Genomic DNA, 26372 nt, shown 5'->3' with positions numbered 1-26372 from the left:
CTCGGGAGCACCTTAAAACCTTTAAACTAATATTTCAATTTTAAGTACATGCTCCATACCTGTTAAAATCACAGTGTCTACCTGTGTCATCAAATTTTTGTGAGAAAAGATTTTTGTGTCATTTTCAGAGGGATAATTAAAGATATTATGAGGTCGCTAATAAACACACCCTCCTCTGTGCATGTGTGAATGGATTAAAATTGGTACATTTTTCTCATAGATGTGATACCAGTTGTTTGACGTGCAATGGCCCAGGATTTAAGAACTGTACAAGCTGCCCCAGTGGGTATCTCTTAGACTTAGGAATGTGTCAAATGGGAGCCATTTGCAAGGATGGTGAGTACAACTGCCCATATTGATCTTCTGAGCAAAGTATAATCTTTCTACTTTCAGGACTAATATTTTCCCACTTAAAAAGGAAACTCACAAGCATGCCTCAGATAGGACATGCCCAATATTTTGGTGGCATTCATTCCTCTTGAACTTATGCCCTTTGTTTGTTGTTTGTTTGAATTGCAGGAAGAAATAAATCAGCTGTAGTGGTGCTGGCCAATATGGCTCAAGTTAATTTTGTACGTTAATAAACTTTATCTTTTAGAGCAGTTTTAGATTTATAGCAAAACTGAGTAGGAAGTTTAGAAATTTCTCATATACCCCCTTCCCCTCACATAGGCATAAACCTCCTCCACTATCAATATCCAGCACTAGAAGGTGCTGGGTTAACATACGTTACATTAATGAACCTACAGTGACACATCTTTATCATCCAGAGTCCACAGTTTACCTTAGGGCTCACTCTTGGTTGTACATTCTGTGGGTTTGGACAAATGTATAACATTATAGTGCCATGGACAGTAGTTTTACTGACCTAAAACTCCTCTGTGAATTGCCTACTCATCTTTCCCTCCCCCTAACACCTGGAAACAACTGATTTTTTTTTTTTTTTTTTTTTACTGTTTCCATAGATTTGCCTTTTCCAGAATTTATATAATTGGAATTATATAATATGTAGCCTTTTCTAGTTAAATGTTGATGTATTTCTTTCCAGTTTTTACCGTATGTACTTTTCACCAGATTTTTAAAAATACCATGCACATAGTTTTTTATCTTGCTTTTTGCACTAAGCATTAGGCATAAACATTATCCTATGTTTTTACAAAGTTTTAAAAAACTTTATTTTTAATAGCTGCATAAAATTCAATCATGTGAAGATTCTGTAGTTTTTAGCCAATCTATTTGGATTGCTTATAATTTTTATATATAAATAGTAATTAAATGGTATCTGAATCTTTCACTAAGCCTGTTGGACTAGATGAAGTAATATCTTCATCTTGCAGAAGGGAAAACCCAAGGTGTAGAGCTAGGAAGTGACAGACCGAATATTTCAGAGCGTTGGTCTGTTCTTTGCACCAGTGATTCTCAACCAAGAGGCTGGGACATAGCACCATCCCCAGATATTCTGATTGAATTGATCTGGGGTGCAGCCCATGAGCATGGGTTTAACTTCCCAAGTGTTTCTAGTCTGCAGCCAGGTTTGAGAACCACTGCACATCCAGTTCTCCCTAACAATTTAGCTAACACCAAATTTCCTCACATCTCTAGCCTCAGGTTCCCCATCTGTAAAATGAATGAATTTAAATTATTCCAACTCCAACATTTTGTGAACTTTTTTGACTCTTGAAATAACTTATGCTGAATGGACCCTACAATTTATTCCTAAATTTATGCAGAAATTACACATCAGTGATGTAGAAAGAAATTGTTTAAACTATTGTTCAAAACATCTTTTGATTGTTATAAAAATAGAAAAACAAAAATATGCAGTTGGAACAATCTGACTGACATAATCATTGCCCTAGGTTTATTCGTTCCCTTCTTTTGAATGTTTCTCCTTCTGGAAATTTCATGAAAGGAAAAACAGTGCCACTGTCAGGACAATGTGGACTTGGAAGTCAGAATGCTATAGTTTATATCTGGTCTCCAGGCCTTAGGCAGCTTATGAATTTCTCTGGGCCTCATTTCCACCATCCCTAAAATATGAAGAAGATAATACTACTTACATCTGGTTATTCCACAACTCCCTATAAGGAATCTCAAAAAGGTGTCAGAAAGATCTGGGCACATGACAGCACTGACAGGACATCATTTGTGGTCTCATTTCTTTGGAGCATCATAGGTGACTTTGCATCTCCATGGCCTTTCCAGTATATGATTGGTCTCCGGCCCTGTGTTCCAAGGTTTTCTTGCCGGGGCTGATTCGACTGTAGCACACTGGGGTGAGAGAGGCTTGGGGTGGTAGCACCCCGGGGACCATGCATCATTTTTTAGTTACCAGCAAGTGCCTCCTTTACTTAAAAACATGGTTCCCCTATTTCTGAATACAACCAGAAATTTTTGTAAGTTAGTAACAGAAAATTCAGGCAGATGGAAGTGATTGGACTGGACGTGGTAGCTCGCACCTGTAATACCAGCACTTGGGGAGGCCAAGGTGGGTGGATCACTTGAGGCCAGGAGTTCGAGACCAGCCTGAGCAACGTGGTGAAACCCCATCTCTACTAAAAATACAAATATTAGCTGGGCATGGTGGTACGCACTTGTAATCCCAGCTTCTTGGGTAGCTGAAGCATGAGAATCACTTGAACCCTGGAGATGGAGGTTGCAGTGAGCAGAGATCGTATCACTGTATTCCAGCCGGGGAAACAGAGCAAGACTCTGTCCAAAAAAAAAAAAAAAAGATGTAGGAAATCCATTGTAACTTGAAATGTTCACCAATAGCACCTGGTAGCATTTCAAGAGTTGCGATGCTTTAACTACTTCCCCTAAATCATGGTGAGCACGGGGCACATTATGTCAAATGGCACTTTGCTCAAAGTGGAGTGTTAGGATTGTGAGCAGAAGTGGGAAATGAAGAATCATATCTGCAGTCAGCCCATTTTCAGGTCAGTTACAGAATGAGATCATTGATGGCTCACCAGGCTTTTGAAATCACATGGCAGCTGCATTTAAGGATGCTTTATTTATTCTCTTTCAACTGTCATATTTCTGTGATTCTAAGACATGTATTTTTTTACATTTTAACATCTCTGAAATTAGATGCATCTTATAATTTGTGGCAGTTTACAACTGCTTTTGACCAGAAAACTGATGTAATATTTATGTAATTTGTGGCAGTTTACAACTGCTTTTGACCAGAAAACTGATGTGATACCAGTGTTACTGCCCAGATATGAGACTTGGCTGCAGAGACATCTGTTCAGCTGAGTTAGGCACTGTCTACTTCTTGTGTTGAATTTAATGGCAGTTCTAAAGAGCTTCAGAAAACTAAACTATCGTTCAATATTCAAAGCAAAGATTCTTGCATAAGCATGGAAACAAAACAATGTTACGTAAACATAACAAATAACTTTTAATAAGTATAAAATTAAAATCCTAACTGATAAAATACTGTGTCAGAGTTTAATATGAAGTATCTTTTCCTTTGTGTTACTTAAAATGATGATGCATCTTAAATTTTGTCTTAGATTCAATGAAATATGGTATAAATGACTGTATACTCCCTGCTCTAGGTAATTCAAAGAAGAAAAATTTCATGCTTGTGTTATTGATTTCTAATTTATTCTTTTTCTAATCTTTGTTTTTTTTTTCCTTTCACAAATGGATACCAATCACATTTACCATTGGACTGCAATGTCTCTCCTTGAAAACAATGCTGTTGACTGAAATCACTTTGGGTGGACCACATTTCCTCCTGTTGACTACTCCTGAATGACCTCTTCCAATCCCCCAAATCTGCCTCTCTGGCCAATCACAACCTTCTTCCGTGTGTACATCATGCTGCTCTTGTCTTCAACTCCCCCTTTCTCTTGCTGACTTCTGGGAAAGCAACGGAAGAGTCCTGGGCGGAAGGAGGCTTCTGTATGCTTGTGAAAAAGAACAATCTGTGCCAACGGAAGGTTCTTCAACAACTTTGCTGCAAAACATGTACATTTCAAGGCTGAGCAGCCATCTTAGATTTCTTTGTTCCTGTAGACTTATAGATTATTCCATATTATTAAAAAGAAAAAAAACAAGCCAAAAAAAAAAAAAAAAAAGCAAGCCACCTCTCTCTTTCTTGCTCTCTTTTTCTTTCTCTCTCAAGTTTGTGCAGGGAGATGGTGAACTGTTTTGTCAGAACTTAAATGGAAAAAAAAAAAAAAAATAAACCTACAACAAGCCTACCTTTTATAACTGGGTGTTTAGTGCTAAACAGCCAGAACCACAGAGACAGTATTGTATGACCAAAGCATTTGATGCCAAAATTTGACGTTAAAGTAATGATTTGATTTCCTGCCCTGGTTTTGAAGGTCCGTTTTTTTCCCTTTTGCATTGACTTGCTTGTTTCCCCTTTGAGACTCCTAAAAATACCTTTCCAAAACATCGCAAGAGCATACATAGACAAAAATGAAAAAGAAAGCTCTTGCATGCTTGAAACCACCACTGGGGGAAATGACAGAAAACTGGACCTGAGGGCATTAGGAACATCCTACAGAGTTGTGTTCAGTGTCGTTTGTCTTGGTATTTCACAGTGAAACATTGATACTCTCCACACATCATTTACTTCATGCATTATATACTGGTTTTTTGCGTATTACTCACTTGATAAGTCTGCTCCACTGGTTTCATCAAATAGACTTGCTGCTACTGGCTTTTCCATTGTAGAGTGGGTTATTTTACACACAGTTTGCCAAATGGGATTGCTCTGTATAGTCAAATTAGTGATGGACAGATGGACAGAATGCAGAAGTACATAGAAGAGCTGAGGCTGATCCAGCTTCCCTGAAATTCAGATTGTTAACTTTGTAGACCCTGCACAATCTCTTGGTGCTATCTAGCCATTATCCCCATTTTTGTCAAGGCCATCAGAAATTCCATTTGTCGTGGTGGGAAGCATTTTGGATATGATGCAGGAAATTTCTTCCTGGGGTCAAAAGTTTCTAAGAGGTCCTGTATTTTTAAGAAATGAAATTTATTTAAATAATATTTAAACTCATGCCCATGTTGGCCAGGCAACGTTTTTCAATGGTGCTTATTAGAAGTTTTTTCATTTTGTCATTTTAAGAAAATAAAACTGGAAATTGAATATGGGCGGCATGATTGTAGCCTTCTAGTTCTCTTATTTCCCCACTCCTCTGTCCCTCTGTAACTATGCCATACTATTACATACCTGTCCACCGAATGTTGAGATCATCTGTTTTTTGTTTAAGAAATATTTTCACTGTTTTTTTATAACTCTCTAAAAGCTTCATGGAAACTAGAAGACTGAATTATGAGAAAACTGTTTGGATTAGTGGCCAGAAACGATGAAACCTTATAGATCTTTTGACAGTTTCTCTGTTTAGGGGCGATAGATAGACTGATAACAAGTTTCTTCATATCAAAGCTTCATTGGTAACCTCATTTGCTTTAGGAGTGACCAGCCATCTTGCAGGCTTCATGCTTCTGAGAGCCTCACTTCCAAGACGCTGCTGGAGTCACAGCTGAGAAGAGGAAGGGTATCAATATAGACTATCCTTAGAAAGAGCTGGGAAGTGGTTGCTAAGGTCCCCATCCAAATAGCAAGCTAATAAAAAGCCTATCTTGAAAATATTTCTAGACATCAAAGAGAACTTACAATCCAAGGTGAATAATAAGTAAATAGTCTGATGACCTTCTTAGCATTGTAATTTTATGGAATCACATAATGATTCATAAGTAACTAGGGAACCAACTGATTTTGCTAAGCAACTTTCCCCTTTATAACACTGCAGGCCCTTCTGACACACACACACACAAAAATGAAATTTAATCCTGGGCACACCATATAGTTTTACATTTAAAGTTACAGTCTTAAATGACAAATGCAAGCACAAGACCAAAGCAAGGTCAAGCAGATGGCAAAACCGGATTTTCCCGCAAAGGAATCTGTATAACTCAACCAGCCCATAATATTTGAGGCACAAGGTTACTGTGATAGGAAAGATAAGAGTGATATTTGTTTTCTTAGACAAATAACCATCAACATGACAACAAAATTCACTGGGGTCTACCTGTGTGCATTCCATTTCCCACTGACCATGCAGGTGCACGTCAAGGAAATCCTGGTTTAACTACTAGTGTGTTACTGCCTCATTTATCTACATAACATTATTAACTAGAACATAATGCTTTCAAAGTTTAAGTTAATGTTATATATTATGTACAAATATATATATATATATATTCATAATGAGATATATGTAATGGATAGTACAAAGTTTGGAGACTCAACAAATGCTCTAACCTTCTAGAGACAAAAGTCCTATTTCTGTTTTTCTTTTGTCTTTTGATTTTTAACTAGTGACCCATTGTTAAATCCAAATCCACTTTTACTGAAAAATACTGTACATGTGTAAAATGTTCAGTTGTTTTTTTGTAAAATATAGTAGAATGGTTGTAATTGATACTGGCCAAAATCAATGTTATTCCATATTTTATTTTTTCTATTAAATTAACCTAAGTTCCTGTTTATTTGATCTGTTCATACCCATTTATAAACTTCTCTGAAAGAGTAAGGTCATGAGAAACTTCCCTGTTTCTACCTAGAAGCTGAATATAAAGGAAAGGGTGGAGATGCATGAAACATCTAAATAAAGTTGGAAAAGAAAGAGTGAGCAGAGGAGGGAATTGAGAGGGAGTGAGAAACAGCAGTATAAGAAAGGAATGGGTTAGAATTGGTCATGAATTTGTGTTAAATCCCATTTTTAGAAAGCAAGGCTGTGAAAAAAATCTATAAAATTTGGCATCATTTCTATCAGATTATACAGATGCTGGTCCCCAGAATAGGGCCCACCTGGTCCCGCTCTTCCTCTAAAGCACAACACACCGACTATTATGTGCCATAGGGGTGAGGGCCGTGGCTGGGGACTAGGAGGTAGGCAGTGTAAAAGCTGTTAAAGGAGAAGGTGACTTCAATTTGTTGACATTGGCTGGATGTCTGCAGATGATTTTGTCTGGAAGATGATTTTTTCTAGAAGATGATTTTGTCTAAAATAAATCTCCAGTACATACCATGGGGTGGGACTGAACAAGCTAGCTAAAAACAGCAGTGGAGTATAGATCTTTCTGAACCATGCCTGAAATGCAATTACTAGTCTTAAAGATTCAGTTCTCTGCCTTTTGGGGAAAAGAAATGATAAATCAGCCAAAGCCACAAACAAATTGAGCTCCAACTAGGTTTAAAGATCTAGAGATACAACAAGGTTTCTGCTTTGAAGTCCCATTGTGGGGATGGAGAGAAATTAATTTTATAGATCACTTACTATGTACTACGCAATCTGAGAATATATGTATATACATACTGATGTAAATATATTCTCTCTCAATTTTCAGAAGGACTCTAGAGGTGAATATATTATCCTCTGTTTACACGTGAGAAAACTGAGCCACATAGACTTGAAACAAATTGAAATTCCATACCCAGACTCATAATAATAAAATTTAACATGAAGACAATTCACAGGAAGTAGTACACGCCAAATCTCAAATGAGTGGTACACTGAGTTGTTAAGTTTGGAACAGGCAGAGATTCCTTTGAATTGGACTGGTCAGGTCAAGTTTCCTAGAGCAGGTGGAGCTAGAATTGGTCTCTGAAGCATAAAGGAGTATTACCCAGGCAGACGGAAAGAGAGGGGGAAGAACATTACCAATGAAGTTGCTGCATATAAGATGCTTAGGGAAGTAAGATGTTTTCATGGTTTTAATCTAATTATCTATTGCTACAAAGAACAGTGATTCAAAATTGGGTGGATTTGTCCAGAAAAATCTACATGTGTACACTTTGTAGAAGGAGGATAGTGCGCCCATTCTCAACCCCCACATCCATGGAAAATCACTAATTATCACTCACTGTCCACTCTAGTTATCAAGAGGCTTGTCACTCTGATTTCTTCTACCAGAATCATTATTTTCCATTAAATAATCTACACTTCATTTTTGAAGACCTTACAAACTGAGTATTTGGTGAAGAAGGGGAGGTGACTGCTATAGAACTACCAAATTGAAATTTCTCAATCAAAGTGGTCAATACTTGCGGCATATCTGAGTATAGAAATGAATACATAGCATCTTACTCCCCTCATGTAAAAAGAATGTCATGCAACTAAAATATAAAATAGGCATTCATTCTTAACAGCTTCCATATTACCATTCAGCCTTGCACAAAGAGAGCAATGGGAGACAGCAGTGTGTTGAATAGAAATTGCATATTGGAGGCAATTTTAAACTACGGCCCAGCCAATTTAATACCCCCTCCTCCCATCCTCTAGCACAAGACGGCAGAGGTGGAACAGAAGCCAGCTGCACTGTGACCTCACCTGGCCCAGGCAGGCCCTGTACCCAATACATGTAGATGGCAGAGATCTGCTTCTCTCCTCTGGTCAACATCCATTTCCAAATGTAATTTTTGTTGTCGACTCATAAAATCTGAAGTTCTCAGCAGAATACTTTAGAGCCTTTGACATATTTAGCAGGGCATAGTCAAGGTAGACTTAATTTCACTGTAGCTCATTAGAACTATTTGGCACCTAGAAATGGGGCTACAATCTGTATAATCCTGTCTCCTCTTCATCAGAAGAGGTGAAGATCAGGTCCAGATTCAGTTCTTGAGCAATGAAGATGCAGTTATGTACCATCACTAAGTTTCGGCAGACCAGAATGTGACCTGAGACAGCCAGCACTCCCCATTCTCTACTTCCAAGGGACTTACAGGGACAGTTTGACTGGCTTATTACCAAAGGTCTTTCTTACAAGGCCTTCTCTCTAACGGACCATTGTTTGGATTGAGTTGTGGGTTTTTTTAGGGCCAGGTGTCAGGCAACAAAAGATAAATTTTGTATCCTACTTTCTAGAAAATTCCAGAAACATTCCCTGAGGCCTGAGTTATAAGAACTTTTTTTTTTTTTTCATTTTAGAAAACAGTACATTATTTTTAAAATACAGTGTTTTAAGCTTCACAGAGTTTTACTAAAATGTATTTATTTAATTTGACCCACACAAAAATCAGGCCGATAGACATTGATTTTCTGATGCAAGATGCACAGCTAGTAAGGGGTGTGGCTGGGACTCAAGCCCACAGCTTCAACATTCTGGACAACACCGATTCCTTTTTAAGAGTGCTGGAGAAAAGCAAGTCCACATTACATATGTTGCAAAGTAGAGGGTAAGAGCCTTTTCTCAAGTGAAGATAGAAAGCACACTGGGTCCCTGGACTTAGCTTTTTCTCCTTCCAAAAGAATTGCTTCCATAAATAAATATTGAGTTCCTGCCACAAACTAGGTTCTAAGGTGTCTCTTACCCTCTTCAAACTTAGAGTCTAATGAGGGAAACAGACACACAGATATAAAACACGTGGTTATAATGTGAATCTGTTTGTGCCGTTAAAGGGTATAAAATATTGTCAGGAGTGAAGGGAACAAGCTCACTTCACTCATCATGTGCTAAGGTTCCATGCCCTTGCACTGCAAGCTTCCCAAGGACATCCAAAAATAGCATGAAACCTTAAAAATAGAGTTGACTCTAAAATGCACAAATAAGATTGCAAATATCAAAATCAAATATCTTTATTAAATATCTACAAAGTGGAACATGTCAAACTAGTCCACTGCAACTAAGGAATTACACATACAGTCATTGTCACTTAACAGCAGGGATATGTCTGGGAAATGTGTCCTTAGGTGATTTTGTCATCATGCAAACGTCATAGAGCATACTTACACAAACCTAGATGGCACAGCCTACTACCCACCTCAGCTATACGGGATAACTTAGTGCTCCTAGGCTACAAACCTGTATAGCATGTTACTGTACTGAATACTACCGGCAATTGTAACAAAATGGTAAGTACTTGTGTGTCTAAACACAGAAAAGATATGGGAAATATATGGTATAATCTTATGGGACCACTTTCATGTATATAGTCTCATTGACCAAAGTGTCATTACACGGTATATGACTGTAATTAATGTTAATGTAGAATAAAGGTGAATTTTAATGTTTGATATAATGTGAGACCTGCAGAGGTGGAAGAATCTAGGATTCTGAGAATCTTAACAGAGCCCTCCAAAGGAGAAAGGAAGTCACTATTCACTGTCTAGGAAATAGAAGAGAGGAGAGGAGAGAGATGTGTTCTATCCTTGGTGGTGGTCAGGGAGGTCACTGGGGTGGGCGTGGAAGGGTAGTGTACAGGACTACAGTATATGGATGTCTTTCTGGATATTATCCTCTCTTCTTCCCTTTGCCTTCCACACTCTCTCCAAGGAGATCTTTGTCAATCTCATGGCTTTAAATACCATCTGTATGCTGATGACTCTTAAGACATATATAGATTCCTGATCTCTTCCCTCAAGATTCACACCTGTAGATTCAATTAACTACTTGACATTTCCCTTCAGCTATCTAATAGGCATCTCAAAATTAACATGTCCAAAATAGACTTCAGACACTCCAACCCCCTGACCATCTTTACCACCAGATCTCTCCCATCTCAGCAAATGGCATTCACTGTATTTCCAAATATATCTCTAAATGGTCTACTGCCACCTACTCCATAGCTGTAACTGTGGCCAAAACACCACTGTCGCCATCCCAGACTGCTGCAAGAGCTTCCAAACTAGCTCCTGGGCTTCTCCCTCGCCTTTCTTTTCTCTCCCTTCCCTAATCAGTTCTCTACAGGAAATAGTGCCATTACAAATGGAAAATCAGATTTCATCTCTCTGTTTACTGAACATAAAATCTGAACTCCTTACCTGAGGTCTTTGTGATCTCACCTCATACCGCATCTCCCATACCCTCACATGTTCTAGTCATGCCAACTTTCTTTTCATCCTTCAAACAAAACCAGCTTGTTTGGGACCCAAGACGCTTGCTCTTCACATGGCTGGCTTCTCATCACACAGGTCTCAGTTCCAAAATAACTTCTCTGAGCAGTTATTCTACCACTGACCCCACACCTGCCCATCTTGTTTTGACATTCTATAGCACTTACCACCACATGATATTTCGTAGTTCGTTACTTATTGCCAGCCAGCCCCATGAGAGCTGGTACTTTGTCTTGTTCACAGCTGTAGCTTACACAGCCAGCACATGCCTTACTTAAGAAATATTCATGGAATGAATGAATATGAAAACATCCGAGAGACGTGACATGTGACCTGAGCCTTGAAGGATAAGCAAGAAATTACAAATCAAAGGTAGTTATGATGTTTAAGAAGGATATTTGAGAGAAAGAACCTGTGCAAAGGCACAAAGCCCCTTAAAGGGCTTGTGGACAGCAATCACATGGAGGCCCAGGCAGGGGATGAGCAGGCAGCTCAGGAGAAAGGATGGAGAGATGAGTAGGGTCAACCGGTAGAGGACCTTTCTGGACTGTTGCCCTTCCTCCACCTTCTTGTCATCAACCCTCTTTTCAGAGAGGCTAATTGACTTGCTCAAGGACCCCATCAAGTCAACTCTTGGCCTCCTGCCAACATATTTGAGGAGCATTCATTCAGACAGAATGCTGAGGAGGCTGGATTTGCACAGTCTCCAGGCACTGACGGCTTATTGAGCCAGTTGAATGAAAGGACAGGGTGCTGAGCGGAGCTCAGCTGTCAGATGAGCTCACATGAGAGGCAGTAGCCCACCGCTTCTGTTCACTGTGATGGCCAGAGTCAGAGCAACAGCTTGGCACGGCCTGTTTGCAAAACTGGACTTGGGACCATAAGCCTGCTCAGTACCATCTTTTTCTCCTAAGACAAGACCCCTTAGTCATCTAAACTGTCATCATCAAAGAAGAGCAAATGGAAAAAGCACGACGTGCTATCACTTCCCTTCCCTAACAATGAAAACAATAACCCACCTATGCGGAATTCTTCCTATGTGCTGAGCTAAATACTTCATATGGGTTATTTCATTCAATACTTCCAATAGCCTAATTCTATCTCCTTTATATAAACAAGGAGGCAGATGAGATAAATGTCTAAGGTACTCCAGTGGTAGATAGAAAGTCTGGGATTAATTTAAACCCAGACAATCTGATATCAGAGCATCCACAAGGAGAAATACAAGAGCCAAGTAGGATTCCATCAAAACAAGCTTCAGCCATGATTGTGGAGTGTGCGATGGGTTTCTATATTTTAGCTGATGCTGTCAGGTCCCAGATGCATGTTATCAATGTCCACCCAGGAGTACACACTGTGGCCACATCATGCTTTGTGTGGACAAGGCAGAGGTCAATATTTAATCATGAGAGCTAGTAACAATCAATGGGCCATGTGGACAAATTCAAAATAGACCTAAGGTAAATGAGGCATTGGCTGTTACAAAGAAATGAGCTTATGATGATATGATGCCTCCTTTCATAATTTCTTTGTCAAGAGACTATTGTTTGTTTCTCTAGCCCTACTTGAAATGAGAAAGAAATAAAATGGAGATTCTGGGAAATCAGAAGAAACATTAGCATGCTGAAAGTTACCACATAATACAAATTCTGTGAGCTCCTTTGACAAATCTGGTGAGACATAAATTCTTTCCAGGTGATATTAAACAGGATTCTTGCCACTACAATCATAATGGGTGCAATATAATAAAAGCTAAACTATCAAAAAAGTAAGGCTTTTTATTATATGTAGGAATACAATGTTTAATTGTTGTATGTTATGAGAAGAGCCCCAAATAGAGCATAAACCAGAAGTCATCTTGACTGTCCCCTGCATCACTCCCACATCTGATCCATTACCAAGTCAAGCCAATTCCACCTCCAAAATCTTCCACACTCACTCTCTGTTCTTCACCTCGTCTGCCCCTATCCTACACTAACACCTTGGATTAAACTACATCTCACGTGGGCTATTGCACTATCTCCTAATTAGCCTCCCTGAACATACTGCATGTGTCCACAGCCATATGTCTTCATCTTCATCTCCTATTCCATTTTCCACAACAGCCAGAATGCTCTTTTTTAAAATTCAAAGCTCAGCATGAGCCTCTACTCTCCTGTGACTTCCCATTTCCCTAGGATAAAATTGAAATTTATCTCCATGGCCTTGAAGGCCAGGGTCAATCTGGTCCACCTCACCTGTCTAAACTTATCTCATTGACATTCTCTTCTTCCTCAAGCATTTTCTTGCCATGATTACTTTCCCCGATTCTTCCATCCTGCCCCACACCCTAGAACAACCCCATATGTTATTCCCCCTACTTTAATGCTATCCCACCCAGATCATCTATACCTGGCTAACATTTATTACCTGGGCCTCAGTTAAAATGCACCTCTTTGATTCCTGATCCTTAACAGACAAAGTTAGATGTCCTTAGTATAAGCTTTCTTGGAAGCCTCTACTTTTCTATTAATTTGATGTAAATGTCTCGTTACTTATGGGAATATTTGTTTGACTTAGTCTCACTACAAAGTTTGTTTGATGAGGGCAAAGTCTATAAATGCCTTATATTTTGTGAACCTAGTAAATCATCTCATAGAGAAAGTGCTTGATAATTCTGTTACGCATAGTTGAAAAAAATAAATGAACAATAATAAATGAAAAAATGGAGGAAATTAAAGGAAAAATTGAGCAAATGACTGAAAAGGAATAGCCCTGATCCCAATATCAGGACAACTAAGTCCTAGTCTGAATGCTATAAAGCTTCAGTATAGCTCTCTATACTGAGATATAGTGTCTATACCTCAGTTTCCCCTTCAGCATTGTCCCTGTGAACCTTCCAGCCCTTCTATTCCATGTAAAGTGAGAAGAATAGCAGGAGACTTCACAGAGTTTCCATCACTGATCCTAATACACAGGCAAAATCATTGGCACACACTCATTAAGGCCAGTGCTTTAGAACTTTGCCACTAAAAGTGTGGACCAGCAGCAGCAATAGCAGCCAGGAATTGGCTAGTGTGACAGCAGAATTCTAAACTTGAACTCTCATTCCCTGGGTATTCATTGTTGTCAAGGGATTTTGCAGAAAAAATTAAAGGTTAATATCAAATGAACTCCAAGTAGAGAGATCAGCCTGAATTGTCCAGATGGGCCTGAGACAGAAAGGATCCCAGAGATGTGGTAGAGGGCCAAAGAGGCAAACGGCAAAGTCAGAGATTCAAGGCATGAGAAGGACTTGAACCACAGCCGAGAAACTTGGAGCAGACTTATGCCCAGAGCCTCCAGAAAGAATGCAGCCTGACACCTTGATTTCAATCCTGTAAAACTCAGAGCAAAGAATGAGCTGAGCTGCACTGTGCCCAGATCTCACCTACAGAAGTGAGTGAGTGAATGGGTACTTTTTTAAGCCACAAAGTTTAGAGTAACTTGTGATGGCAGCAGTAGGAACTAGTGTACCAAGACCAGGCCTGCTCAATCACAGTATGTCCTCTGGCCAGATCCCAAGTTGATCTTTTCAAGAGATGGTTCAGTGTCATAGTTACCACCACAGAATCTGAAGAGAAGCTGCCTGGGTTCAAATCTTGACTCTGTCATTTACTAGCTGTGTGATCTTAGGGAACACATTTAACTTCTCTGTGCCTCTGCTTCCCCATTTGGATGATGGTTATCCTACCTCTCCTCTAGGAACATTCTGAGGATTAAATGACAACACATAAAAGCACTTAAGACAGTATCTATATGTATGAGGCATAAAACATGTTGGTTACTACTATTACTTAGTTTTTTCAGCCATTGTTGATCCCTCTCCCTCCACTTATGTTCAGTCCAACACCCAGCTAGTTAATTTACCTCGTGAATATCTCCTGAGTCTGTCCTCTTCCCTCTACCCCCACCATGACCATCCTAGGTTAGCTACCATCATCACTGGCCAGAAGCACTCTGCAAATCTTCTCCAGTCCCACAAAGATGCTAAAGTGACTTTTCAAAATGCAAATCTAATCACAATGCTCTCCTGCTAAAACCTGTGGCTATATGGGTAAATACAGGATCCATTAACATGTCCTGCAAAGTCTGATACCGCTTTGACCCATCTCAATTTTTTTTCTCTCCCTCTCTCCTCCCTCTCTTCCATCTCCTCCATCTCCTCCGTCTCCTCCCTCCCCGGCCCCTTCTTTCTCTCTCCTCTCTCCTGCCTCCCCTTCATCTACTCTGGCCTTCCTTCAGTCTGTTCCATTGGCCAAGCCTCCCTTGCAGACATGGTTGCCTAAGGCTAGAGTGCTGGAATCACAGGTCCACAATTGCGTTGTGCTTCTTTGATGGATACCTGAGTTCCACTCCAGACTCTAAGCATGAAGGCAGAAGTTCATTTGCTTTTTCTCATTGTATCCTCACACTTAGCACAGTTACTGGCACAAATGCTGGCTCAGTGAACAGTATCTTAATGAACAAATGAATGAATGAAAATACTGTGGCACAGTTGAAGAGGAACCACAGATAAGCTGTTGGTGCTTGTTTTGGTTTGACTCCCACTTGGTGGCAGGGAGGGCAAGAATTAAATTATGTCAGATCGAAAACATCAGTTCACTGGCTGGATCACTACTGAGTTGCTACACTCTTTGTGCGTGTGTCACAAACTATGCTGGAAGGAGCTGAGCACAGGAGGAGAAACCAGAAGTTAGTTTAGCAAAGGGGACATCTCAAAATATGCTACAAGTCTAAGGGGTTACATAAGAACCAAAAGCTGAAAAATTGTCTTTCTACCCTCTCACGATATCTATCATTTCTTTAGGTTTGTTGCCTAGAAAGATTTCATCTACAAATTTTTTTCTCCACCAAAACACATAAAGCTCAGTATGCAGCTGTCTCACGACTAGGTTAGCCCTCACTGTCCCTTTCATACTCAGCCCTTCACTTCCCACTTCCAGCTCTGTAGGCATGAAACACAGTGACCCAGAGCTGGAGAATGAAGAACCGCCTATGCTGTTCCCACGGAACACAGCCTGAAGAGGTGGCGAGACATTCCCAGACCACAGAGGGCCCTCAAGGGTGGGTTGGGGCAATTTGACCTCAGATGTCTGTGCCAGAAAAAGAACTGATGAACAGATACATCACCCAGCAATGCCCAAGCTCACAAATCCTTCATGAGGGCAACAGAATGTGGAGGCCTGAAACTCTCCTCCAAAATCTAACTCATGCCCCACCATTCTGTGATACGTGTTCTCTGGGTTTCCATCACTGAAGTTTAGTCTCCCTGTCTTACAAGCTCCAAGGAACGTAGAGACCATGTCTAACACGGAGAATTCCAGATACAGGCAGGTGCTTTACACCTACAGCTTAATCTAATGGTTGTCAACAGAGACAACATCGGTCTCCTTTTGTTGTCTCGGGCTAGTTATCAGACAATTCTGAAATAGAATAAAGATGACGTTTAGCATGTCTTACTGAACGTTTCCTGTCAGTCACTCTCCAGGAAGTTGGTAGAATTCCTGACTCTGTGCTGGGTCCCTCCTTCGCCTCCCTCCTAAACCCTCCACCAGGAGGATATACACTATACCCACCCTTCCAGATAGCAAGTCTGGAAATATCCTTGCACTCTGCACATTGAACTTTCTACTGCTGGTGCTAAGCAACATCTCAGAGTACCGAGCAGCCTAAGCCTGGGCTGAGATGGCGACAGTCCTTCCGAAGGACTCTAAGGCGACTAGCATAGAGCAATGGCTCCCAGATTTGAGTGGACACCAGAACCACCAGGACAGGCTATTCAAACACAGATTCCCATCTGCCACCCCACCTTAGAATTTGTAATTCAGTAGATCTCAGGTGGAAACTGAGAATTTATATTTCTAATAAATTCTCAATTGATGCTGCTGCCGCTGGTCCCACCTTGAGAATGACCAACACTGATGTTAACTACGCAACCTTAGTAATGAAACTAGAAAGATATGGATTCAAGTCCTGGCTCAGTTGCTTAGCATGTAACCTTGGATAAAGTATTAAATCTCTCAAATTCTCACTTTCCATCTATAAACAGAAACTACTAACAACAGCAATGCTGAGGATTAAATGGGTGATGCATGTGAATGCATCCATAACACCCCCACCCTGGAGGACAGAGCCCATTTCCCTGCACCATACCCAGCCCCTGCCCTCCCCAGCCTGCAGGTGCAACTCTCCTTGACAGGGCTGTGGTAGGATCATTTGGGTGGTGGGCGGGGCACAGCTAATTGTCTTCACCTGCCTCTGTCTAGTGGTGACGCTGCATCTCATAGCCTTAGGGCAATGCTAAGATGAGCATCAAGATGACTCCTCAGCCCACCTCACAGAGTGCAAACAAGGCTATTGCCTGCTGCTTTTGCAAGAATGGTGTTTCGCATAGCTTTCTGCCCTGAGACTAAGAGATAAAGTAATTCACCCAAAATTACACAGTAATGGCAGAGCTCCAGAGCTAAGACAATGCCCCTGCTGACTCGCCTATAACTGAACTGCAGTTGGAATCTTGCTGTATTGATTTATTTTGGCTGCTCTAACACATAACTACAATTTGGTACCCTAAAACAATACATATTTATGCTCTCACACTTTTGGAGGTCAGTAGTCAGCAATCAGGGTTTCAGTAGGACCACCCTACTGAAAGAAGGTCCAGGAGAGAATCCATTCCTTTGTCTTTCTCAGCTTCTAGAGCTACATTCCTAGCATTCTTTGGCTCATGGCCCCTTCTTCCATCTTCAAAGCCAGCAGTAGCCTCTTTAAATCTCTCACTGTATAGTGAGAGAGGTTACATCACCTTCTTCTGCAGTAAAATCTCCTGTTTTCCTCTTCTAAGAACACTTGTGATTATATTTGTGCCGCCCTGATAATCCAGGATAATCTTCCCATTTCAAGATCTTTAACTCAATCACATCTGCATAATCGCTTTTGCTATACAAGGTAATATTTACAGGTCCCAGGCATGAGGACTTGGATATCTTTGGGGGACATTAATTCAGCCTCCCACACTTGGATTGGTTGTCTCTCTGAGCCACCATTTTTTCATCAGTGAAGTGGAAATAATATATCCTCATGAGAATATTATCATGTGGTACACACTAACTCACTGAATACATGTCCACTGAATTGTTGAATGCTTCCTCAATACTCTTTTGGTGTATCTTGCATTAATTCATTAACTATTTATTTATTCACTAAACTTTTATTAAACACTTACTTTGTGCTAAGTACTGTGCTGAGCATAGGGGGTATAATGAAAGGAAAAAGAGAATACATTTCCTCCCTTTACCGATTTTATACTACTGTAAAGGGAGACAAATGAAGGAGAAAATGCCCTGATGTGTTAAGAAAAGAAATTTGTGCTATGAAAAGCAATTAGAGAAGATATGCTCTACAGAGTGGGTGGTCACTCTTCTGGGCAGGAGGTAGGAGGGGAAGAGTAGAGCTTGAGACAGAAGTCTGGAAACAGACAGGGAGGTGTGAGTACCTGGAAAGTGCCAGGAATCTCTCCCTGTTGGAGCCTTGGAGCTGTCTTAGTCTGCTTCCTGATGCTGTAACAGAATACCACAGACTGGGTAGCTTATAAAAAATAGACGTTTATTTGGCTCATGATTCTGGAGGCTGGAAATTCTAAGATCGAACAGTCGCATTTGGTGAGAGCCTTCTTGCTATGTCATAACATGGTAAAAAGCATCACATGGTAAGAGAGTGTGCATGTGTCAGAGGGAAATGGGAGGCTAACTTCATCTTTTTATCAGGAGCCCACTCTCACCATAACTAACCCATTCCCACGGTAATGGCACTGTCCATTCATGAGGCCAGAGCCCACCCCCTATGACTTAATCACCTCTTAAATGTCTCTCCTCTTGGTACCATCACAATAGCAATTAAATTTCAACCTGAGTTTTAGAGGGGACACTCAAACCATAGCAGGTGCCCAGGACTGAGGCACAGTGTGAGAGGGGTCTGACTGCAATGACCCCGGGTGCCATGTAAAGAAATGTGGGTCACATTATGTGCTCCAGGAGCCACTGGGAAGTTTGAAGAGGCCCTTCTCAATATTCCATCCTCTGCAGTGATCCAGGGCTCCTGGCAGGAAACCCTGAAAGCTCTGTCCTCCTTATAAATATTAAAATACCAAATTCACAGAATTCTCTTGTGAAGTGCTGGTTTCCTTAAGCGTCTCTTGCCTTTGACTTTCTTCCTCATTGAGACCTTTTGTGATTTATATTTTCAGAATTTTATTTTTAGAGCCTCCTGTTATAGTGAGCCAACATCTCCCTTAGAATCTCTGTCAGTCTAATTTATAAATCATTTGCTCTGAAAAACATTCTTATACCCCTGGATTTCATTTAACTCTCTAATCTTTGCAGTTCTTTTTCTATAAGAATGCTCAAACAGTAAATTCACTATATTAACTATTCGTGCATTAGGCAGAGAAGAATAATTCTGATTGCTCATGCAGTATTTTTTTTTCCCAGCCTGGGTAGTTCTGCTGAGACGTGGATTGAGGGCAACTGTGATATGAATTTAGTTGAAAATGTTTGCTTGCTTGGATGCAGAGTCCTTGGTCTATTTTAACCCTACACTTTACTTCCTGAAACTTAGTGACCCTCTCTAATATGTTTTTGTCAACTGATATCATTCTCTCCACGAACTTCAATAAATTGGCAGTGAACTTCAGTGCTGGCAAGACATTTTGCATTAAAAACTGGATTCACAGCAGGCAGTCAGCCTGGGGACCACATGTCTAAGATAGCAGTCATTTTTAACTAAGGATATTTCAAGTCCAGATAGAATAGGGCTGCTGTGCTCTGAAGCCACAAATGTCTAGCCTACTGAAAGCAAAATTACTGTACAGCATGTTGGTAATTAACCTTGTCAACTAACTTTCAGAACAACTCCAGCGTAATGCACACACCCTGCTTTTGAGTTACATTGCTGTGATTCCTGGATCCCATTATATTCTACTTGCAACCTGCATTCCTGTCACTACCACTTACCAGCACTCCCTGATTTGCCTGCCCTGTTCAGCTTTTTGGTTCTGAGGATTTAGTAGCTTCTAACCACACTAACTAGCTAGCAAAATTTACTAGTTTATTGTGTTTACGGTTTACTATATATCTCCTGTATTATAACATAAACTTTACCAGGAAGACTTCCGTTTTGCCTACTATTGTATCTCAGATGCCTGGAATAGTTCCTGACATGTAGTAGGCACTCCATAATTATATGAGGAATGAATTAATGAATGCCTTTTCATGGAGCTTTTAACTATCGTGTCACTGCTTTTTGCATCCCTAACTCCCAAGAGTTAACTCATTTATTTCCCAAAATGTTTCGATCACTTTATCCCACGGCAAGTTGTAGTCTAGATCACAGAAAATTATTCTTGACTTAAAGAGCAACTAGTCCCTGTCAAGGAGACACATATGTACGGAATCACTAGTTGAGATGCATAATTATAAATAAATAAAATTATAAATTAAAATATGTACAAAGCACTACCAAGCATGGAAAGAATTAATTCAGCTGCATAACGTTGTGATAGGAAAGATTCAGATAATTCTTCCCAGAGGAGGCTACTTTGAGTTGTAGAGAATGAGTAGAAATTGGCTGGGAAAAGAGAGAAAGGAGTGAGCACACATCAAATGGCTATTCTAAGTGGGAGAATGCATCATGGGCTTGGGGTACTGGAAGTCTCCTGGAAATGCCAGAGCATGAGGATGTGTCTTAGTTGACCTCCACAGCAGCTGACCTTGAGACAAAGATTCAAAACCAAGAGTGTTTTAGGGGAGGTCAAAGAAAATGCCAGTGGTGGAGCAGGAGAGTCAGAGAGGGAAGGGAACACAGCCAATGAAGGTTATGTCATCAAGCCAGCTACTGTAGGCAACCGGAGGGACAACTGGAGTTTAGTGTTGTGGGGAATCTTTGGAAAATGGTATGGAACATAGGCCTCAGAGTTATCCCACTGATGGGGCAATGGACCTGTGTTTTTCATATACTAAATCCCTGTCGTGGCCAGGTACAGTGGTTCATGCCTGTAATCCCAGCACTTTGGGAGTCCAAGGTGGGCAGATCACAAGGCCAGGAAATAGAGACCATCTTGGCCAACATGGTGAAACCCCATCTCTACTAAAATACAAAAAATTAGCTGGGCGTGGTGGCACGTGCCTGTAATCCCAGCTACTCAAGAGGCTGAGGCAGGAGAATTGCTTGAACCCAGGAGGCAGAGGTTGCTGTGAGCCAAGATTGCACCACTGCACTCCAGCCTGGACAACAGAGCAAGACTCTGTCTCAAAAAATAAATAAAAATAAAAATAAACAAATCCCTGTCAATGGTTGAGGACAACTCCCGGGGGTCAGTTCCCTCCTTCTTCTGGCTTCCCATGTGTGCCTGACAGAGCATGGGCATCAAGGAAGTACAAATCAACACTCCCCGCTGGAAGTTGGTCTCTAAATATGGATGTGATGAGGCCAAGGGATATGTACAGGGCACCAAAGGAGTCTGCTGCAGTTTGTAAGAAGAACAACAGAGGATGAGGGTAAAAACTGCAGCGAGGGCCAAATTTTTAAGGCTCTCATGTTATTTCTTCAAGCTTTATTCTAATTGAGAGAGCACCATTGAAAGATTTTAGGTAGGAGAGTGATCCAATAAGATTTGAATTTGAGAAGGACCATTCTGGCTGCAGAATGAATGACAGAATTGGGCCACAGGTGGGGGGTGGGGTGGAGAATATTGAATCCAGGAGATCTAAGTTAGGAAGATAAATCCACCATATGGTATAGAAATAATTGAGCTAAAAGTCATGGACTGCTGGAGACCGGGATGGGCAGATGGAATGGAGAGCTGTTAAGGAGATAGAACTGACTGAAATTGTAAGGGATTGGATGTGAGGAGAGATCGGGGATGACTTGCTGGTGCTGGCTTCCCTGATTGGATGATGGTGGCACCCACGTAGATGGGAAGCACAGGACGCGTATCAGTGCTGAGCTGAAGTGGTAAGGCTTGTTGAACATGGTAAGTTGGAGATACCTGTAAAGTATCCAGGTAGAGAATCCAGTGGGCAATGGATGCAGGATTATGGAACTCAGGAGAAAGATCTGGACTGAGAAGAACTGTTCAGAAACCATCACTTTATGGAAGACACTTGAGAGTAGAGAAGCAGAAGAAATTCCAGGATACATAACCAAAAGTTTGCCATGTGGGATAAGTTAGCTGAATGTTACTATCAACACCCATTCATATGAAATCCTTTGCTAAGCTAGAGATTACCTGCCTTCTATTATCCCTAGGTATTGCTTTGCCTTTATTTCTCTCCATATCTATCTAAACTGATTATTTCTTTCACTCAGCCTGGCTGGATTTGGAGAGGGAACGAGATAAATTGTGTGATTTGGGGCAAGTTGTAGAAACTCTAATTATTAGCTTCTTCATCTGTAAAATGGGAATCCCATAAGTGGAGACTGGTTTGTCTGATAGTCAATTGAGGAAACTTTCTTGAAAGGTTTTCCAAAGCTTTCTCTCTCTCCTGACCTCAAAAGATCTTAAGTCTGAGCATGGTGGCTCATACCTGTAATCCCAGCACTTTGGGAGGCTGAGGTGGGAGGATCACTGGAGGCCAAAAAGTTCAAGACTAACATGGGCAACATAGAGAAATGCTATCTCTACAACAATAAAACAATTGGGCATTGTGGTATATGCCTATGGTTTCACCTACTCAGGAAGCTGAAATCAGAGGAGTTCTTAAGCTTGGGAGCTTGAGGCTGCAGTGAGCAGCGATTGTGCCATTGCACTTCAGCCTGGGTGAGCAGATGAGACCCTGTCTCAAAACAAACAAAAAAAAAAAGGTGTGGAGGGGAGGATTGCTGGCAAGATGGCCAAATAGGAACAATTCCAGTGTGCAGCTCCCAGTGTGGGCGATGCAGAAGGTGGGTGATCTCCACATTTCCCACTGAGGTACTTGGGACAGGTTAGACAGTGGGTGCAGCCCAAGGAGGGCGAGCCAAAGCCGGGTGGGACGTCACCTCACCCAGGAAGTTCAAGGGACTGGGGAACTCCCTCTCCTAGCCAAGGGAAGCCATTAGGGACTCTTCCCAGCACTCTGCCTCAGATACAGTACTTTTCCAACAGCCTTCACAACCTGCAGACCAGGAGATTCCCTCCGGTGCCTACATTACCAGTACCCTGGGTTTCCAGCACAAAACTGGGCGGCTGTTTGGGAAGACACTGAGCTAGCCACAGTCATTTTTGTTCATGCCACAGTCATTTTTTTTCATACCCCAGTGGTGCCTGGAATGCCAGCAACACAGAATGGCTCACTCCCCTGAAAAAGGGAGCTGAAGCCAGGCAGCCAAGTGATCTGGCTCAGTGGGTCCCGCCTCCATGAAAATCAGCAAGCTAAGATCCACTGGCTTGAAATTCTCATAGCCAGCCCATGAGTTTGAGCTCAATCTGCGACATTCAAGCTCAGTGGGGAGAGGGGCATCTGCCATTGCTGAGGCTCAATTATGCGGTTTTAACCTCACCTGTCATGGGGAAGTTTACACAGCCACTGGGCAGAGCCCACAGCAGCTCAGCAAGGCTTCTGCAGGCAGACTATATCACTAGACTCCCTCCTGCTGGGCAGGGCATCTCTTAAAAAAGGCAGCAGCCTGACAGGGACTTATAAATAAAGCCCCCACCTTCCTGGGACAGAGCACCTGGGGAATGGGGCAGTTGTAAGTATAGCCTCAGCAGACTCAAACGTCCCTGACTGGCAGCTCTGAAGGGAGCAGTGAATCTCCCAGCACAGCATTTTAGCCCTGATAAGGGACAGACTGCCTTCTCAGGTGGCTCCCTGACCCCACTGTGTATCTTGACTGGGATACGCAGGGGCTGACAGACACCTTATACAGGAGAGCTCTGGCTGGCATCTGGCGGGTACCCTTCTGGGATGAAGCTACCAAAAGAAGAAACAGGCAGCAACCTTTGCCATTCAGCAGGCCCTGCTAGTGATTCCCAGGCAAGCAGGGTCTGGAGTAGACCTCCAGCAAACTCCAGAAGACCTGCCACAGATATGCCTGTTAGAAGGAAAACTAACAGAAAGAAATAGTTTCAACATCAACAGAAAGGACATCCACTCAGAGACCCCATCGAAAGGTCACTAACTTCAAAGACCAAAGATACATAAATCCACAAAGATGGGAAGAAACCAACACAAAAAAGGCTGAAAATTCCTAAAACCAGGACGTCTCTTCTCCTCCAAGGGATCACAACTCCTCACCAGCAAGGGAACAAAACTGGATGGAGAAGGAGTTTGATGAATTGGCAGAAGCAGGCTTCAGAAGGTAGGTAATAACAAACTCCTCCAAGCTAAAGATGCATGTTCTAACCCAATGCGAGGAAGCTAAGAACCTTGAAAAAAAGTTAGACAAAATTCTAGCTAGAATAATCAGTGTGGAGAAGAACATAAATGACCTAATGGAGCTGAAAAACACAGCATGAGAACTCCATGAAGCATAGACAAGTTTCAATACCCAAATTGGTCAAGCGTAAGAAAGGATACCAGAGATTGAAGAGCAACTCAATGAAATAAAGTGAGAAGGCAAGATTAGAGAAAAAAGAGTGAAAAGAAATGAATAAAGCCTCCAAAAAAAATGGGATTAGATGAAAAGACCAAATCTATGTTTGATCAGTATAACTGAAAGTGATGGGGAGAATGAAACCAAGTTGGAAAACACTCTTTAGGATATTATCCAGGAGAACTTCGCCAATGTAGTAAGGCAGGCCAACATTCAAATTCAGGAAATACAGAGAACACCACAAAGATACTCCTTTTGAAGAACAACCCCAAGACACATAATCATCAGATTCACCAGGGTTGAAATCAAGAAAAAAATGCTATGGACAGCCAGAGAGAAAGGTCAGGTTACCAACAAAGGGAAGCCCATCAAACTCACAGCAGATTTCTCACAGAAACCCTAAAAGCCAGAGGAGAGTGGGGACCAATATTCAACATCCTTAAAGAAAAGAATTTTCAGCCCAGAATTTCAAATCCAGCCAAACTAAGCTTCATGGATGAAGGAGAAATAAAATCCTTTACAGACAAGCAACTGCTGAGAGATTTTGTCACCACCAGGCCTGCCTTATGAGAGCTCCTGAAGGAAGCACTAAACATGAAAAGGAACAACCAGTACCAACCACTGCAAAAACATACCAAATCATAAAGACCATCAACAGTATGAAAAAACTGCATCAACTAACGGGCAAGACAACCAGCTAGAATCAAAATGGCAGGATCAAATTCACACATAACAATATTAACCTTAAATGTAAATGGACTATATGCCCCAGTTAAAAGACACAGACTGGCAAATTAGATAAATAGTCAAGACTCATCAGTGTGCTTTATTCAGGAGACCCATCTCACGTGCAAAACCACATATAGGCTCAAAATAAAAGGATGGAGGAATATTTACCAAGCAAATGGAAAGCAAAAAATAGCAGAGTCACAATCCTAGTCTGTGATAAAACAGACTTTTAAACCAACAAAGATCAAAAGAGACAAAGAAGGGCATCACATAATGGTAACGGGATCAATGCAACAAGAAGAGCTAACTATCCTAAAGCTGAATCCCTGAATAGACCAATATATATCCTAAATATATATGCATCCAATACAGGAGCAACCAGATACATAAAACAAGTTCTTAAAGACCTACAAAGAGACTTAGACTCCCACACAATAATGGTGGGAGACTTTAACACTCCACTGTCAATATTAGATAGATCAACAAGATAGAAAATTAACAAGGATATCCAGGACTTGAACTCATATCTGGACGAAGCAGACCTAACAGACATCTACAGAACTCTCCACCTCAAATCCACAGAGTATACATTCTTCTCAGCACCACATCACACTTATTCTAAAATTGACCACATAATTGGAAGTAAAACATCCCTCAGCAAATGCAGAAGAATGGAAATTATAACAGTCTCTCAGACCACAGTGCAATCAAATTAGAACTCATTATTAAGAAACTTACTCAAAACCACACAACTACATGGAACCTGAACAACCTGTTCCTGAATGATTGGATAAATAAGGAAATAAAGTCAGAAATAAAGATGTTATTTGAAACCAATGAGAACAAAGATACAACGTACCAGAATCTGGGACACATTTAAAGCAGTGTGTAGAGGCAAATTTATAGCACTAAAAGCCCACAAGAGAAATGAGGAAAGATCTAAAATTGATATCCTAAAGTCGTGATTAAAAGTACTAGAGGAGCAAGATCAAACAAATTCAAAAGCTAGCAGAAGACAAGAAATAACTAAGATCAGAGCAGAACTGAAGGAGATAGAGACACAAAAAAAACTTTCACAAAAAAAAAAAAAAAAATCAATGAATCCAGGAGCTTGTTTTTTGAAAAGATCAACAAAAAAGATAGACTGCTAGCCAGAGTAATAGAGAGGAAAAAAGAGAAGAA

General features: G+C 41.0%; 1 protein-coding gene across 4 annotated transcripts in view; it reads left to right on the top strand.

The window, feature by feature from the left end:
* PCSK5 (proprotein convertase subtilisin/kexin type 5) overlaps nt 1-26372 on the top strand; it is a 463699-nt gene that overhangs the window by 298888 nt on the left and 138439 nt on the right. For 2 of the 4 annotated variants that reach the window (XR_004272619.1, XM_032290889.1), the window contains exons 20-21: nt 221-336; nt 3883-6525. Coding sequence is in view for 3 of the 4 variants with exons in the window: in XM_032290889.1 (XP_032146780.1) it covers nt 221-336; nt 3883-3998 (232 nt within the window). In the remaining variant the exon portion in view is untranslated. Of the gene's footprint in view, nt 1-220; nt 337-3882; nt 6526-26372 lie in introns of those variants that run through there. The other 2 variants (XM_032290888.1, XM_032290887.1) reach the window with 1 other exon arrangement.

This window comes from Sapajus apella, unplaced genomic scaffold, assembly GCF_009761245.1.
Source record: "Sapajus apella isolate SASKATOON/1434 unplaced genomic scaffold, GSC_monkey_1.0 scaffold24, whole genome shotgun sequence".
NCBI classification, from domain to species: domain Eukaryota; kingdom Metazoa; phylum Chordata; class Mammalia; order Primates; family Cebidae; genus Sapajus; species Sapajus apella.
Note: the sequence above shows the minus strand (reverse complement) of the source record. Positions and strands in the feature narration are given on the sequence as shown.